Here is a 16248-nt window from a genome sequence, read left to right on the forward strand (position 1 = left end):
GAGTCCAAACTCCGCTGGTGGGGGGAAGGGGTGACGGAGCTAGGTGCTTGTGCGCCTTGAGGGAAGAAGCGCCATAGCGCCCACCGGGGCTGGGGTGGGCTCCCAGCATGGAGAGCCCCCAGCACCCCAATCCCTTGGGACACGGGCTGCACCGCCCCCTGGCTGAGCGTCCCCGAAAGAAGCAGCGGCCGCCCCTCCCTCACCAAGGGGAGGTGAGGGGGTCCCCGGGTCGGGGTTAGGCCCGAGCCCCCCCGGGCTCCCAGGCCACGGGCGCGCAGGGTGGGAGTGGGATGAGGGTTTGTTTTCCAAGGGGGATTTCCTGAGGCCCAGAGAGAAAACCACTGCTGTCCTGGCACGCGTTTCTCCTACGGCGTAGTGCGTATCAAGCTCATGAATTGAACAAGTTCTGCTTCTTCCTGGAGGGGCTTAGAAGTCATTTAAATTCCTACTACACCTGCAGACTTTTAGTCTGGCTTCTCCTGTTCCAGGAATGGAATTTAAATTATGTTAGCAACAGAAGGTTGTAGCTGGTACAGCAGCTACTGCTTGTGTAACACGGCTTCCAGCACTTGCTTTGCTGGCTGATGCTGACGGCAGATAGGCAGTTCATCTGGAAGCTTGACTACTAATTAAGTTTAGATAGGATTTCCTTTCTTTTAGACTGCCTTCCTTCTGGACAGGGTTGCATCTGTTGTAAAATATGTATGTGCCTATATATATATATATATATATACACTGGATTATCTGCCCACCATATGGGAATCTTTCCCTGAATCTCAGCTACTTGCCCAGCATTTTGATCAAAGTATCTGGAAAATCAGATATTGGTATCTTTCACGTGTCAGACACCATTCAGTGTCTCAGGTTTAGTGTTCGTGCCTCAGCAGAAATGTTACATTTAGAAAGTAAGAGGGTTTTTCAAATGCTGCTGTGTTGAGTGACCTTGCTGCTGTCAGCATCTTATTACATTCTTTTTATTGGGTATTATTTTGATTCAGAGTTTTATCTTCAGCGATGATAGTTACCGTTTTGACTTAGCTCTGCAGTCTCTGGCATTGTGTAATTTATGCAACATGCAATATGCTACACTTCCAGAAAGTAATCACCTTTCTTCCCGTGGTCAGTTGAATCTGGCTTTAGTACAAGGAAATCTGTGTTGTTAGCAGGTAAATTCAGCAGGCTGGGTTACAGCACCCTGTAAATACAAGGTTAAATTTTTATTTCCCAAAAGAGTTCAGAGTAATTTTTCTTGCTCATAAACCCAGCACTTGAGGGGTTGTTGAATTCAGGGGAAAAGGGAGGATGCACCTCCTCAGGCCACTGTAAATATCTGCCTTGGTACTGTAATAAAAATGTGTTGTAGGCAATAATCACCTGTGATAAATTACATTTGTAGTGTGTAAAATTTATGTGTAAAAAAAGCTGTTCAAGGATGTTCGCAAGCAAGAGCTGGAGACACGTTTTGCTTGATGAGATCAGAATTTTTTTAGAGCATGACATGGCTAATAAAGATTCAGAATAGCTGGAAAAGGCACCCTGCTCTTTAAAAAGTCCCATCATTTCTGTATTTGGGGGTTACCAAGGCTGCCTTCAGCTCCAGCACTCCAAAGCAGGTCTTGAAGAGTTTTTACATCTACACATGAATGTAGAGCTGCACTATGAGGTGGAATAAAGGTCTTTAGCTCAAATTTTTCACACTGGGCAGCTTGAGCTCCATGTCCTGTTGTGCCTTTTCTTTAGAGCTTAGTCACAGCACCACAAGAAAACCTACTTGTGGGAATCTTAAAAGGTGAATTTACGTTTTCCTCACCCTTCTGTTCTGCAGGTGCTCCCAAAGCAACCACTGCAATGCTAGGTGGTGGCACACATGCCCTGGAAGAGGGTGAGAAATCTGGTTCAGAGTGCAGGGAATGAAGCAGTGGGTGATGTGTGCCAAGTCCAGATTCCTCTTCAGCCTTAGAGGAACTATCAGTACAGGCTTGTACAGTCCCCTTAAAGATACTTCATAGATTTTTCCCCCTGATGTTCCTTTCAAACACTGAAACAACCAATGACTATTACAAAAACTTTGGGGAGGGAACAAAGGTGTTCTTTTAAGTGTCTGAGCAAAAAGATTTTTTTGCTGAGAAGAAATCAGACTTCTTGCATGGCTCAGCAAAGATTACAGCAGCATTGGAGTGTCTGTGGTGGAGACATCAGCACAGGGCACATGAAAGCCAGCAGCCATTTGATTGGTGACAACCTGTGCTAGACACAAAATTGCAGCAGGAGATAAATGGCATTTACAGCCCTATGACTAATGTGCTGAGCTGTCCCTATGGGTATGAATATTTCAGAGATCACCCATGTTGGAATTGAACAGTGGTTCGAAAGGAACTCTGACGTTTGAAATTCACTCTTACACCTACTATTGGCTGTTGGATGAACAGCCCTCCCCCCCTGCAAGCTCAGATCCAAAGATCAGCTGAGGACATTATCTTTACAGCACCCCTCTCTTGAGATGCTCATTTCCACTTCCTCTGCACGTGAGTAAATAGTTTGAAGGTATCACATTCCTCTCTGTTTAGTCTGCTCCGTGTGATAAATGCCAATTAGCAGCAACAGCTAAGAATTACAACTTCTGTCCCTACCATGGAATAGCTGGAATTAGGCAAGAGAAAGTGATGATGGAAACAATAAGTGTTAAATGCTGTTCATCATTGCAGAGCTCTCTGCAGTTCCAGCTCTGCTGGCATGAGGTGTTGCTGAGGAAGAGTGTGTGTTGCTTCACCTGTGAAGGGCAAACAAGGCTGTGAGGCAGAGATGATATTCCCTGTTTCTCCTCCTGTGGAAAAATAGATCTGGAAGGTTATGATAGGAATACCCTCATTTCTCAGAGCTTAGTTCGTAATAGGGCACTATTTATGGGCTAAGTAACAGATTGGGGCCACATTTGCATAAGAAAGACCGGTGCTGCTGTAAATTACATCTTGCTCTCTGCAATACCATAATTACACACTTTATGGTCTGTAAACATCATGTTTAAAGACAACTGAGTCCAAGCACATGCTAACCTATGTGTATCTTCACCTTACCCATGGAAGCAAAGCCTGTAACTGGTTGAGGGCACTGTGTAGCAACAGTTGGAGTCATTTTTAGACTTAGTACAACAGCATGGAAACTGGACTGCTGTTTTTTTGCCAAATTCCACAGTAACCCTTATTGCTTTTAACAAATACACCTTTGACCCATTCAGTTGCACTGGCAGTAGCTAGTTTGTGCTCCAACTATGAGTTAGTGAATTATAAAAACTACTTATCTTTAGGGTGTTGGTGGCTTTTCTGTTCTCAGGTACAGCAATGAAAAAACTTACCTGCAGAGATGTATTCCACGTGCTTAACTGAGTAACAGCATGCACATTCACATGGGGAACACTGCCAGCACTAACAGTGACATGGCACTGGCTTCACATGACTTGTCTGGGAGGGGACAGGCAGCTCCTGCTTGGAAACACCCCTGTTGCCCGGCCTAAACCCTCATAAAGTTTCAACAGCAGTAGTGAAAAGTGAGGAGTTGAACTCTGGGCTCTGAATAGACACAAAGGACCTCTCCTAAGCTACCATCAGCAGGAGGTGAGCAAAGAACGGGCAGCCAGAGTTCAAGGGTGTAGTAGCTTGAAAAGATACGATAGAGACTTTGAGGAAATCTTTAAAAGGCAATATTGTGTCTGTGTGAAGTCCACTGTCAGCTTTTCTAGGAACAGGGCTTCCCCTGAAACTGTGCAGTGCTTGGTAGGACATCAAACACCACGTCTGGTCCTGTGTCTGTTCACATGGAGAGTGGCTGATATGCAGCTGTTCAGGTGACCAGGTAAGTGGTCCTGTGGTTTTCTGTTCTGTATGTTCTGTATTTTCATGGGTAGTCACAGCCTTTGTTCTCCCAGGAGCGGTTTTCCGCTGTCTGTCCCATATAAAGGTTGATTTCAACCTTTATAAGGAGGAGAAGCAGAAGCTTCAGGCAGGAAGGCACAAGGAATCCCAAGGAGCTGGGGTGGGCAGCCAGTCCATCACAGCAGATGGAGCTGTTCTGAGCTGCACCATGCAGGTCTGTGGCTGCTGGCAGAAGGATGCAGTGCAGTGGGTGCAGTACAGGGAAAGGGCACCTGTGCTGCCTCAGCTTGGGACTGTTTGGGCACCAGAAATACAACAGGCATGGAACATAAATAATAATTCACAAAAAAACATAAAACATACAGCAGGTTTTTTTGCAGATTATACTCAGATTATATTGAGCGTTTTAAAACATGACTTAGACAAACTAGCTTTTTTAGGAAAATTTATTGAAAATAAGAATGAACAGTTAATGAACAGTTGTTGGGCAAATGAAGTTATACATGGAAATAATAATATAAAAATGTATTAAAATTCTTGTTTGACTAGTGTATGTTTTCCCTTTAATGTCGAGACTGATTGGAAAAGCAATTACTTTTACTCTAGGGTTGAGAATTTGCTTTGGATCAAATTTTGTGTTAACTAATTCCAAATAATTGGAAAGGAACTTTTTTTTTTTAAGCACTACTAGTTCTTCCTGATATTTGGAAATAACTGCAGGCAGCTGAGAGCTTCAGTGGTTGATTTGAGGCTGTAAAATACACCAACATGAGAGCAGTGCCAAGCAGCTGAATGGCTTTTTTGTTTGCTGAAACAGCAATGGTTACATGAATGTTTTTTTCATGTATTTGGTGTATTCTGAACCAGGAGAGACATTACACAATAAAAAAAGAGTAGGTAGTGAGATGTTGGGGAAAACCTACTCTATCCAAGTTTTTCTGGGTTTAATGTAAATAAAGTAAAATTTTATCCTGAAAAGTGGCTTAATAAAGGTAGTGCTCTGAAACAGAGGGTAAGCAGATGTAGCAGCTCTGCTTTGAACTAGAAATTTTTGCCCAAGCCAGCCTTCTGTCATAAATTGATTATTTTAAGAATACTAGACATGTGATTGTAATTTTAACTCTTTCCTAAATGTACAGAATATGTGACTCAGTCAAGTAATAGATCTTCCTCTTTCTAAAAACTCAAAGCAGAGTCACATTTTCTACAGTGCTCTCTCTGGAGCTCTTCACATGCAAAGGTTCAGCAGGTTTGAGTCAGCACTGCAGGATGGAGGAACCTCTGGAGCATCAGCCTTCCAGCTCAGTGAGATTCTCCTTTCACACCTGCCTCTCCTAATGTTGTCTGCTACCAAGTCATGAGAGCAGAATAATCTCTTTAACCACAGAAAACTATGGCCAGCACTATTTACTTTACTGTCCCAGCAGAATAATTGGATATTGGTCTTTTCAGCTCCCTACTAGGTGGCTGTGCAGATAGGGATGTACACAGCCTAAAAGCAAATAATAGGAGTTATAACCAAAAAAAATCCAAGTGGCAGAAAATTACAGTGAAGGCTGTCAAACCGGAACTGATTTCCCAGAGAAGCTGTGAAATCTCTCTCTGTGCAGACACTCAACTGTTCAAGCCTCTGAACAACCTGTTAAGAAAGCTGGAATGGAGCAAAGCCTCAAAGGAATGGATTATTCAAGCCTGACATATTTCAAGCTTTAGTAGTGTTTTCTTGGAGGCAGTGGGCACACCTGCCCTGAGAGAACCTGTGTGACAAGATGTGCACATAGTGGATGTTATGTAATGCATGTAATTAGGAGATCTTTTAAAAATTAAGACAAGATCCATTTAAATTTGGCCTGTGGCATGTTATTTATGCTGTTCTCTTCAGGCTAGCAGGTTATTTTTGGTTGTTTCTTATGGGTATTCTTCATCGGCTATATTAAGAGTTCAACTGTATTTTATCAATTAAGATGTGGTTGGCAAACAATGTACGAGAGGAAAAGAAAGTCCCACAGACTGGCTGTAGTAGCTCACCAAGTGCAGTAGTGAGGAGCTCTGTGTCTGGGGAAGGACAAGAATCCCTGGGACACTGCAGGTTCCCCAACACATTCTCATTTTAAGCACTAGCACCCTAGGGCACCTCACTCTACCTTCTTTGGCCAAGGGAGACAAAGTGAACTTGGATTTGGTTTCTTTTTTAAGACTGCTACCAAAACTTAGCATTTCCCATAGGAGTATGTCAAACCCTAGTGTTAAAATATGGGCTTGGGAGTTGGCATCAGGGTTTAAAGTTTCAAATCCCTTTTTGCCTTATTTTTCTTTTTTCCTTCTCAGAACTGTCTAACATCAGTTTCTTCCACTAAAGTGTGTGGTGTGGTGGGCTGACCTTGCTCTTTTGTGTCTGTAAGCAGGAAGAAGGTGTCTAATTTTTCTGTGTCATGCCCTTTCACCTGCATACTAATATGTAATGTAACAGAGCTGGGAACACCTGCAAATAAACACAGTTGTATTTGTAAGAACATACCCAGAAGGCTATAATTTCAAATCTAAACCTCCTGACTAATACAGGGTTTCTTTCTGACAGTTTATTCCACCTTTCTGAAACGCTGCAAGAAGAGTACTCCCAAGAGGCTTCCCTCTGTCATCAAGGTAATAGAATATCATCTTCCTAATAAGTAATTTTCCAACTGTTTCTACCCTAAACAGGGACCTTTGAACCTTCTCTGTGCTTGCCTTTGTACTTGAGGTAGCAGTTTGCCTGTGCTTGAATATTCTGCTGAGTAGGAAAGGCAAAATGGATTAAATTCTGCAATCCTCAGTAATCTGACTGTCGTATTATTAGAAGTTGTGTGTTTGTTCTTAAAGACCATGTGAAACCAAGAAAACATTAAGAAATATTTTGTTAACTTTTGCTAATCATATTTTATGATAAGACTGCAGAAATATAAAAACAGCTAAGCAATAATCCCTAGGACAGCCAGAACATAGCCTAAAATACAGAACCCTTCATGGCCATGGCCAGCCATGATACCCCAGCAGCTACTCAAACCTTGGGTTGGATTTACTTTTTAAATTTCTTTTAACAAAACCATCAACAAATGGTCAAGCCAGAGCTAAACACAGAGAGATTTATTATGAGATGACCACGTGCCCGTTTAGAACTTTAACCCTCTAAGTGACCATAGCAGGACTTGAAGCAAAGATGATTTTCTTACTTACCATGTTCTTAAGCTGTAAATCAGAGTTTGAGTGAAGTTTGAGAGAGGGGCTTTATTGTGTTAATTCTCCATGGCACAAACTCACTTTGTTTTTATCCCTGTTTGTTTAATTGCATGTTGTCATTATGGAAGAACATATATCTCACATTATCATTTACTTACAGCCTGGGAAGGGCTGGGGTAGGTACTGGGTGCTGCAATGTATTCCTGGGCTGGATCAAGGGTGGAAGTCTTACCACAACACACCAGTGACACAATCAAAAGCTTTGGTTTTGGCTCTTCTCCTATTTTTCTTCGTTATCCTTGCATCCCTGTTAATCTGGGACACTACTAACTCCTCAGGAAATAAGGGCATTTTCCTTCTCAAGAGCTCAGCTTTGCTCGATGGCCAACACATGAAGGATGGAGCAGGACATGGCACAGAGAGTAAATATTTTACACTTTTACTATCGAACTGCAAGTGGAGGGGATTTGCTGTTGTGAGCACTATATTCTGCCACTCTCCAGCTGGACAAGATTCACTTACTTAGATCACCTTTTATTTCAGATGGAAACAGATTCTGGATATTCCTCCACTGCTGAGCTGCAGAAGCAGGTAAAGGCTCAAGCTCATCATTTAAAGGAAGCCTCATGCAGGTGCTTTGGAAGGCTGAACGTGTTGAATCACCTTCTAAGAGAAGTGACAGACACATCCTCATTCCAAACATTTTAGCATAATTAGGAGCTCATCTCTTATCACTAAAGCAACACTTCCCCAGCATTTTTCCCTTCCAGTGGACTGCAGCTACAGCAGCAAGTGGGGAAGGAGCTGTTATCTTTGCTTGCATGGCAAGAACCCACCACAGTCCCCCATAAGCAGAGGCTGTGCCACCTCACTGGGCCGGGTCCTCAGAGTGGTCCTGCTAAACTCTTATTGCCAGCTGATATGCCCCAGTCTCTTTACCTGGCCAGCAACAACTGTTGCTGCACTTAAAAGAGTTTGCCAGCTTCTACAAGCACTTTAAGAGCAAGAACTCAAGCAATCCATTAATTAGTTTGGAAACTACTGTGCTGTAGCTGTTGGCATGAGGAGAAACAGGGTATTAAGCACTTGCACTCGATGAGCAAGATTTTTTTTTTCTATGTAAACTTCTTTACTTCTACATCTCATGTAATTATATTGTGTGGGATTCATGTAATCACTTCATCATATGCAATAAAAACACAGCCTCAAAACAAGACAGTTTCTAGCCAGAGGGCTGTTAAAATAGCTGAAGTGCTGAACTTTAGCTCCTCTCTTTCCTGTCTCAAAGCAGGACATGCACAGTGTCTGTGAATATTGGGAGTTACTAAGGTTTGAAATTCTTGAGCTGGAGGATATTAAAGCAACTGAAACCTTATTTGGGCTAACTGGAAATTCTGACACTTGTAAGACAGAATTTTTGTTTGGTATGCTCTTCATCCCAGGAGAAAAAGGATTTTTAGGATACGAGTCTGTTAAAAAGCTTAAAGCTTCCTATAGCTTCTGTAACCTTTTTTTTCTAAAGAATATGTAAGTGATGGTCCAAGGTCTAAAGATTAAGAAAGTCTTACATCAGCATACATTGGCCATAAGATGGATACAGCTGGAAGTATGAAACTGCTAAGAGAGCAAATCTCTGGTCCAGGATCCAGCAGGCACTATCTGATGCTGGAGGAGAGGCTTTTGCCAGCCTGGCATTTGCCCTTCGGTACCCCCAGTGATAACAGTGGCAGCTGATTGCACTGCTCTCACATAAACCCATAGGGTTCACAAATATCAAACTGTAGGGCAAGAGTCCTGTCAGTTTCTTCCTCCCTATCTGCTTTTTCAATTAAAAAAAAAAAAAAAAGGAGGTGATAGGAGGAAATGGTTTGGTGTTTGTTTTAATAGTGAATGGTTCAATGCTAATGAGCAAAGTTCTTTCCTGGGACAAATAAATATTGCTTATAAGTCCTGGGCCACATTTAATGTTCTGTAGCTCTTACAGAATCTAAAAGCCATGTAAAGAGGATTCCTTTATATTGCATTACCCTGAAGCACCTGCATTTGGCATTTCTCAGAGCTGTCTCTCTTGTTTGTCCTCTCTGACGGGAGGTAAGCAGCTATGAATCACATTGTTTTCACTCCAGTCTGTTTGTGCAGCACAACATCACACTTAAAAAACAGGAAGGACAGGGGAATGAAGAAGACAGTAGCTGGTTATTATACTATTGCATTGATTTTTTAAAAAACATTTACATTGCAGATAGATATAATTCGTATTCACTCACGAAAACCAAATTAATTGCACTCCAGAACCAATTCCAACTTGGACTACTCTAAAAGACAGATCATTAATTATAAATTTGTTATATATTTGCTAAACAACTTTGTTTTGGATATTCAAATGTATTGAATACTGCTTTTTGAATATACTTATTCCTGTTAACCAGGTCATCTGAGCACAGCAGTTTTTGACTGCTGTGGGGAGAAAACACTGCATCGTGGGAGGGAGAAAATACTGAGGGAGGGAGGTGCAGAGATGAAGCACCATTCCTTATTGCCCAGTGTTCCTTTCCTACTGCTCTGAGTTATCCAGGAGCCCCTGGAGTTATAGCCCTCCAGGTACTGAGCAGCATGCCAAATGAAAACAAAGAGGGAAAAAAATCAGTGGTCCTTTCTCTCTCTTTGGTTATTCCAAAGAAATTCCACATCAGTCATGCACCAGGTCTGTGTAAGCATGACAGATGGATGATTACACACAATATCCCACAACAGCTTTGTTATTATGTTCTTCAGAGTGTGTGTGAAGCAAAACAGGCCATCACAGGACTGCCTTCATCATTTCAAATACCAAAAATGCCAGGGCAGCACACAGCAGCACGTGCTTACTCTTGTTGCTTCTCACAGGGAAAGAAGCTCTCAGATGCCTTGAGGATCAGTGCCTACGTCTTCAGTACAGGCCTGCTCATGTTCACTGCCTTAGTGAACTCTTGCTCTTGGTAAGAATGTTCAAGCAAAGCAGCTTGAGGAGAAACTTTTCTGTGGAAAGGGGGGAAAGTGGATGAATAGATGGGCAACCAAGCACTGTTATTCCCACAGGTTTATGCAGAATATAAATTTAGGCAATTTCTGGCAAACAGTATGGTTGGAGTTCTACGACTATATGGAGGGAGATGAGTGGACAATCTTCCTCATTGGTGAGTTCTAACAATGCTCTTCAGGAGAAACCATCTGTGTATTACAAATAAAAGGGAGACATGGACAAGCTTCCCAAACTCATTAATCCTCCTACTGACAAGCACTGGCTTGGAAGGTACCCACAACTGATGTGGTGCAGCTGTTCTGCTTTTGGATGGGGTTACCATCAGAACCCTGTACAGATTAAAAATCTGATCTTTTTGCTGCTACCAAAGTGGCTTCCCTGTGAAGACACTTTGCTCCTGTGTGAACTGAATGACTCAGTAGAACTAATTACTAAAAATGTAAGTAAATTTAGTGAATTCTGCTCTTGCTATAGTACTTAAAAAACTTTTCTGTGATTAGCAGCTGGTGAACAGAACTAGTAGGGACCTTGCAAGGTTCTAGAGATCAACTCAGCCTTATCCTACTTTGATTTAAAAACAGCAGACACCTCCCAGCCACCTAGAAAAGCTTTCTCTTAGCTTCAGTTATGTCAAGTTTCAACCTCTGAGACATTTGTCTGCTCTAACCTCCTTTTCATTCTTCAGTCTTATCTGGATGTCAGAACTTACCCATATTCCATTTTAAAGCATCTTGGGGCAGAGGACACTTGACACATCTGGATCCCAGCAAGGTCCTCTGGATACTATGCCAGTGTATTTTGTTTCTGATTTAGCCATAGTTCCCAATTCATTCACACATCTCTGCCCTTTCCTCATGCCACAGGGGCTGCATTGGTGCCTGCACTTGCTTTCTGGGGCTTCAATGGAATCCTTCTGGTGGCTGATATAACAGGAAAGCCAACTTTTATTACTCGCTATCGCATTCAGCTGGGCAAGAATGATCCTGTAAGTACTTCTCACTCTGCCTTTTCTGCTGGCTAAACACTTCCTGCAGTCTCTTAGGCCAGGAATAGGGAGAAGAACCTGTTTTGCTTTTCTCTTGCAACCAGGTAGGATTCCAGGAGGATCAAGCCAAATCTTGTATACCCACTGTAGGGAGGAAGGCAGATCCTGTTATGAGGCTACTGATCAGATCTGCATTGTTTAAGAGCTGATCCTGAAACTAACTGACAAGAAATCTTACAGCTTTTCATCCTTCCAACTAAAACTGCCTTGCTTCTTTCATAGCCTCAAGTCCTGACTTCTCTTTTGCAGGTGGACACAAAGAAACTGTTCAAAGCCATCTACACAGTGCTGGGTAATCAGTTCTTTATCTCCTTTCCCATGCTTGTGCCCATGTTCTACGTCATGAAATGGTGGGACAACACCTTCAGCAAGGAGTTACCAACCTTCCAGTGGTTTCTTGTGGAGCTAAGCATTTTTACTGTAGTAGAGGAAATTCTCTTCTATTATACACACAGGTGAGCTGAGCATAAGAACAGGACTCTTGATTTTCTTCCTTTAAGCTTATACTCATATCCTACAACAGCAATAATCCTTGTCCCTCTGTTCCACCAGTCTTGTATTTATATGGAAAATTTTACAGGTCCTGAAATCCACCCTCACAACATGAGGCCTTGGTGCTGCCAGTAACTGTAGGAAACAAAAATGGGTAGAATTTTAAAGGTGGACCAGCTTAAAAGCTAAGGAGGAAACAAAACAGGCAGTTTTGCACAGAAATTGTAACCCAGCATTCTTTGAAAAAAGAAGACTGATTATTCTGAAAGACAGAAATCTCAAGAGTCAGTGACTGATGTCTGTTCCCTTGTGCAGCACCTACAAATTAGGGCCTGACACCCAACACTGCAGGATTTCCAAGCACTGACACCAACATTAAAGGACAGAAATAAAGCAAGGAAAACAAAAGAAGCAGAAGCAAGCACAGTACTTTCAGAAATCTATAGGATTCCCTTTAGGACAAATGCACAAAAAAAATGTAAAAGCCATTTTTTACAAAGGACTCACAAAATTGAAAATTCTGATTCTTTGATAGTTGCCGGTAGAAAAAGCCAAAACAGTGAAAAGGTAGAGTCTTCCCCTAAGTAGTACTCCTAGATTTGAGTAAATAAGTAATTCAGTGACTTTGATTTATGGGATTTATCTGGAATGAGTAACATCAGCCAGCAGACACATTAATTGAATAAGGGTTCAATACAAAGAGAGCAAAGGAAGCAAGGAGTCCTACACTCTTGCTGCCAGCTGCTCTGAAATCTTTATGTTAGAGGAGACACAAGCAAGTCCCCTGCAGAAATTCTGTGTTGTTACTCCTTTTTTGCAGAGCTCAAAACCTGCCTTTCTCTGTTTACTCTCCCTAGGCTTGGTCACCACCCAGTGCTGTATAAGCACATTCACAAGAAGCACCACGAGTGGACAGCCCCCATCGGTTTGGTCTCCATTTATGCTCACCCAATAGAACACATAGTAAGTGGATTCTCCCATGGTCACTCTCCAGTTGCTGTGTGGAGTGTGATTTCAATGGGATGAGGTGGAATGGTAAGAAAAGAGAAGCAAATATGTCCTTAGAGGCTTCTTTCTTAGGAAGAGGAAGCTGAGCTGTGTTGCCAAGAAGCTGGGCTCTAGGGGAGTTGCAGTAATTGTTTATACTGGACTCCAGTAGCTTTCAGAGCACAGATCCTCCAGTAGATAAGGAACTGACTGGACAGGGCTTCCTATGAGCCCCAAGAGGACTGGGAACACAGATAGTGCTTTCAGCAAGAGATGTGACACACAGCCTGAGTGATTGTGTGGACTTGGGAATCTGTCAGGATTTTTGTGGTGGTTGCTGGGATCAGTGTTTGCAAGGAGTGTATCCCAGTACTCCTCTAGCTGAGACTTCTCAGGAAAACACATCCCACCTTCAAAAGCTTCCACTTAAAAATTCTGTCTCCTGTTACCAATAGTCCTGGGCTGCAGCACCAGCTCTGAGGCTGTCCCCAGCTGACACTCTGGACAGCACAATGATTGAGGAGCCCAGCTGAGCTGTGCTGGTGCATGCAGCTGGGTCTGGGGAGCCAGAGCCATTTGTGCCACAGGCAGGACACACTGAAGTGCAGCTGGGTTTGTCACACTGCTGTGTGTGTCTGCAGGCCATGCCCTTTGACAGCGAGGTTTCCCAGGAGCAGCTTCAGCATTATTCCAAGGTGAAGCTGAAATTCACACCTCGGACTCCAGGGTAATTTACTGGAATCATGCTGTCCTCACCCATGGTTTGATGTCATGTCTAACTTCTACTGCAGGCTAAGGGAGCTTGGGCTATGGCAATGTTGTACAGTAGTAGAACTCTCTTATCTCTGTTATTACTTTTTGGATGATTATGCACTTACACTTTAGTAAGGTGTTTGCAGAGGGATCTTCCCTTTACACTGTTTACACAAAACAGACCAGTGTGATGGATCACCAGGTGACAATTCAGCTCCTAGAGGAATTGTGGACCCATTAATGAGGTGGTTTCTTCTCATTTCCAGGTCTCCAACACTCTGCCTGTCATGACTGGCCCGATGATCATGGGATCTCATATTGTTTCCGTTTCAGCATGGTTTTCCATTGCTCTTGTAACAACAAGCATTTCTCACTGTGGCTACCACCTGCCCCTCCTGCCATCTCCAGAGTTCCACGACTTCCACCACCTCAAGTATGTCTGGGCACTGCTCAGCTTCCCATTCTCCTGCCTCTCCTGCCTGTGCCCTGGTATTACTGACAGGGAAAGCTCCTTTCTGAGGGTCAAGTGTGTTTGCCTAACTCATGCACCAGCAGAGCAGCTCTCCAGTTCACCTGAGAGCAGGCTGAGTGCTGCCAGTTCTTAGAGCAGTTAAACAGGGATTTCAAGGCATTCCAGCCCTCTGCAAGGTTCTTCCTAGAAGTTCAGAATACTCTTCGTGTGATCTAGACAGAGCAAGGGCAAATCACACAGGTGAAATAAGTGAGCCTGCCTGTCTGTCCCTCTCCCACACACTAGGATTAGTAACACTGATCAGATTACACTTTGCCCAGACAATCAGCATTAACCCTTCCTGACAGAGATTCTCAGCCTCCTGTGCTGGAGAGCTGCAGCAGACTGTTCAAGGATACAGACCCAAGCACTGGAGAAACATTCCCATCTCCCAGTGGGCACTACATTCAGACATACACCCCAGAAATGTCTGCCCCTGCTACAGAACCAGCCCAGGGGACAGTTCAGTCACCACATGCCAGGACACTCTGGGTGGAAAGCTGTGCCAGCTGGAAGCACATCTGCTCCACATCCCAGGACAGCCAGGTCTTGAGAGCACACGGGGCACGGTAATGCGGGTGTCCAGTGCTCCCACAGCTCTGAGCTGCCCAGGAGGAACAGCTGCTGCTCAGTGCCACCATTTCTGGGCAATGATGGCACCACAGAGAAGTTGCACAAGGTTCACCCAGGCTTCAACAGAGCTGCCAAGGAGACTGGTGCAGGGGCAGAAATCCCATGGACAGATTATCAGGGCTCAGAAAGGAATGGAAAGAGGAAGAGCAAGGTAACCTCAGTAACTTCCAGTGACGTTTATCTCTGTTTGGTTCGCAGGTTCAACCAGTGCTATGGAGTGCTGGGAGTGCTGGATTTTCTGCATGGCACAGACAAAATATTCAGACAAACCAAAGCCTTTGAGAGACACAAGATCCTACTCGGCCTCACGCCGCTCTCTGAAAGCATCCCTGAGCCACCCAAGAAAGTTGAGTGAACCAGCCCAGCACCTCTTGCCCAGCCTGCTGATGAGCAGACAGAGACAATGATTTATGCCAAATAGTATTTTAATCAGGAAACAAGTTCTTGTGCACACATAAAACATAAAACTGAAGTTAAATATGCTGCTTGAAATGACTGCACTTTTGCTGCCACTGTTTTCTATCTAAGACACTCACAAAAAAACTGCTCTAGAAGTCTATTTTTAAGATTCAATGGTTTATTTCTCTGTTACCTGCACTGTCCCTTGGTTCCAGTTGCCTGTGTATGAGCCAGGTGTATTCTGGGCCACACGACTCAGGGTTCTCACTATTAAGGTTTTAGCACCAGACTCTGCAGGTGAGGATTTGGCCTCTCTTGTCAGCACTCACTCTAAAGAAACATCAGTCACTCCATCTATGTGTGCAGAGCACCTGGGACACAGGCTGCAACCCTGTGGAACATCACTGGGGCCACAGCTTTAGAAACACTCCCCTGCACATGCAACAAGGGCCTGAGTTCTTGTTCAGTTGCAGTTGTTACGCACAGGAGGGGGGTACAGTGCTGAACTGGGGCTGCCACAGCCTCAGCACTGCTCCACAGACAGCTGCAGACAAGGGGAGTTTCCCCTTGTGGGACAGGAAAGCAGAGCTGGGAGCTGATGTGCTTCATGGCATCACCTCCTGCTGAGCCTCCCCTTGCTGCGAGACAACCAAAATTCTGATAAATTACAGAGATTTTCCAAGGAAAGCAGAGTCCCTGCTGTCCTGAGCCGTGCTGAGATTAAGGAACCCCTCTAAGAAAGGACCCAAGCAAGCAGCCCCCAGAACAATGTGCACATTCCCAAGTACCCACAGACCATCCAAGACGTACTGTGAATCCTCTCAAGGATCTTCCCAAGTCTCAGTCCTGGCTGGGGGCCTGGAACAAAACCACCTCATTTCTCCCCAGTAGAGCAGCCCCTCGAGGAACAGGCACACAGGTTTGAGCTGTGCTGCACTGACCACTGGTCAGCCCAGCTCTACCTGTGGAACCAAGGTCACTTCCTCTGCTCCTCTCTGGTCCCCACAGCTGCACCAGGACAAACCCAGCCCAGTCACCCACCCACAGTTCCCTGGGGAGGGCAAGTCAGCAGAACAGAAAACCCAGGCACCACTGTCTTTTGAACTTTTTATTTTTATACATTTTTTTTGTATTAAAAAGGAAAAAGCATAATTACCACAAATTACAAAGGACTAAAGCATTACTAGAATAATGAATCACATCAGCCTAGAAAGCAGATACTCTGAATAATATTAATGTTATAATACAAGCTTTCATTCAAGTATTTTACATTTTTCTCTTTTCCTTTTATACGTGATGATGATCCTAGCACATGGGTCAA

At 43.8% G+C, this 16248-nt stretch overlaps 1 protein-coding gene across 7 annotated transcripts; it reads left to right on the forward strand.

The window, feature by feature from the left end:
* Positions 1-7: 7 nt before the first annotated feature.
* Positions 8-15866, forward strand: FAXDC2 (fatty acid hydroxylase domain containing 2). 7 transcript variants are annotated; one of them, XM_058848317.1, is made up of 11 exons: positions 8-212; positions 3717-3849; positions 6448-6512; positions 7629-7676; positions 9972-10063; positions 10164-10261; positions 10971-11092; positions 11402-11607; positions 12502-12607; positions 13651-13817; positions 14727-15866. In XM_058848317.1, the coding sequence occupies exons 4-11, from the start codon at positions 7629-7631 to the stop codon at positions 14881-14883; spliced, it is 996 nt and encodes a 331-aa protein (XP_058704300.1). In that variant the 5' UTR covers positions 8-212; positions 3717-3849; positions 6448-6512; the 3' UTR covers positions 14884-15866. The 7 variants fall into 7 exon arrangements, with proteins under 7 accessions (XP_058704300.1, XP_058704297.1, XP_058704302.1 ...); XM_058848314.1 differs by having other exon boundaries at positions 3728-3849; XM_058848319.1 differs by having other exon boundaries at positions 3737-3849.
* The last annotated feature ends 382 nt before the right edge of the window (positions 15867-16248 follow it).

The sequence above is a fragment of the Poecile atricapillus genome, chromosome 13 (assembly GCF_030490865.1).
Source record: "Poecile atricapillus isolate bPoeAtr1 chromosome 13, bPoeAtr1.hap1, whole genome shotgun sequence".
Classification (NCBI taxonomy): Eukaryota; Metazoa; Chordata; class Aves; order Passeriformes; family Paridae; genus Poecile; species Poecile atricapillus.

What these genes read in the sequence shown, in the direction of transcription:
- FAXDC2 (XM_058848313.1), top strand. Translation starts at nt 9,813, where the DNA reads ATGATTACACACAATATCCCACAACAGCTTTGTTATTATGTTCTTCAG. An exon ending in GTGGACAATCTTCCTCATTG is followed by an intron (nt 10,262 to 10,970) that starts GTGAGTTCTAAC and finishes CTCATGCCACAG; the next exon opens with GGGCTGCATTGGTGCCTGCA. An exon ending in CTCTTCTATTATACACACAG is followed by an intron (nt 11,608 to 12,501) that starts GTGAGCTGAGCA and finishes TACTCTCCCTAG; the next exon opens with GCTTGGTCACCACCCAGTGC.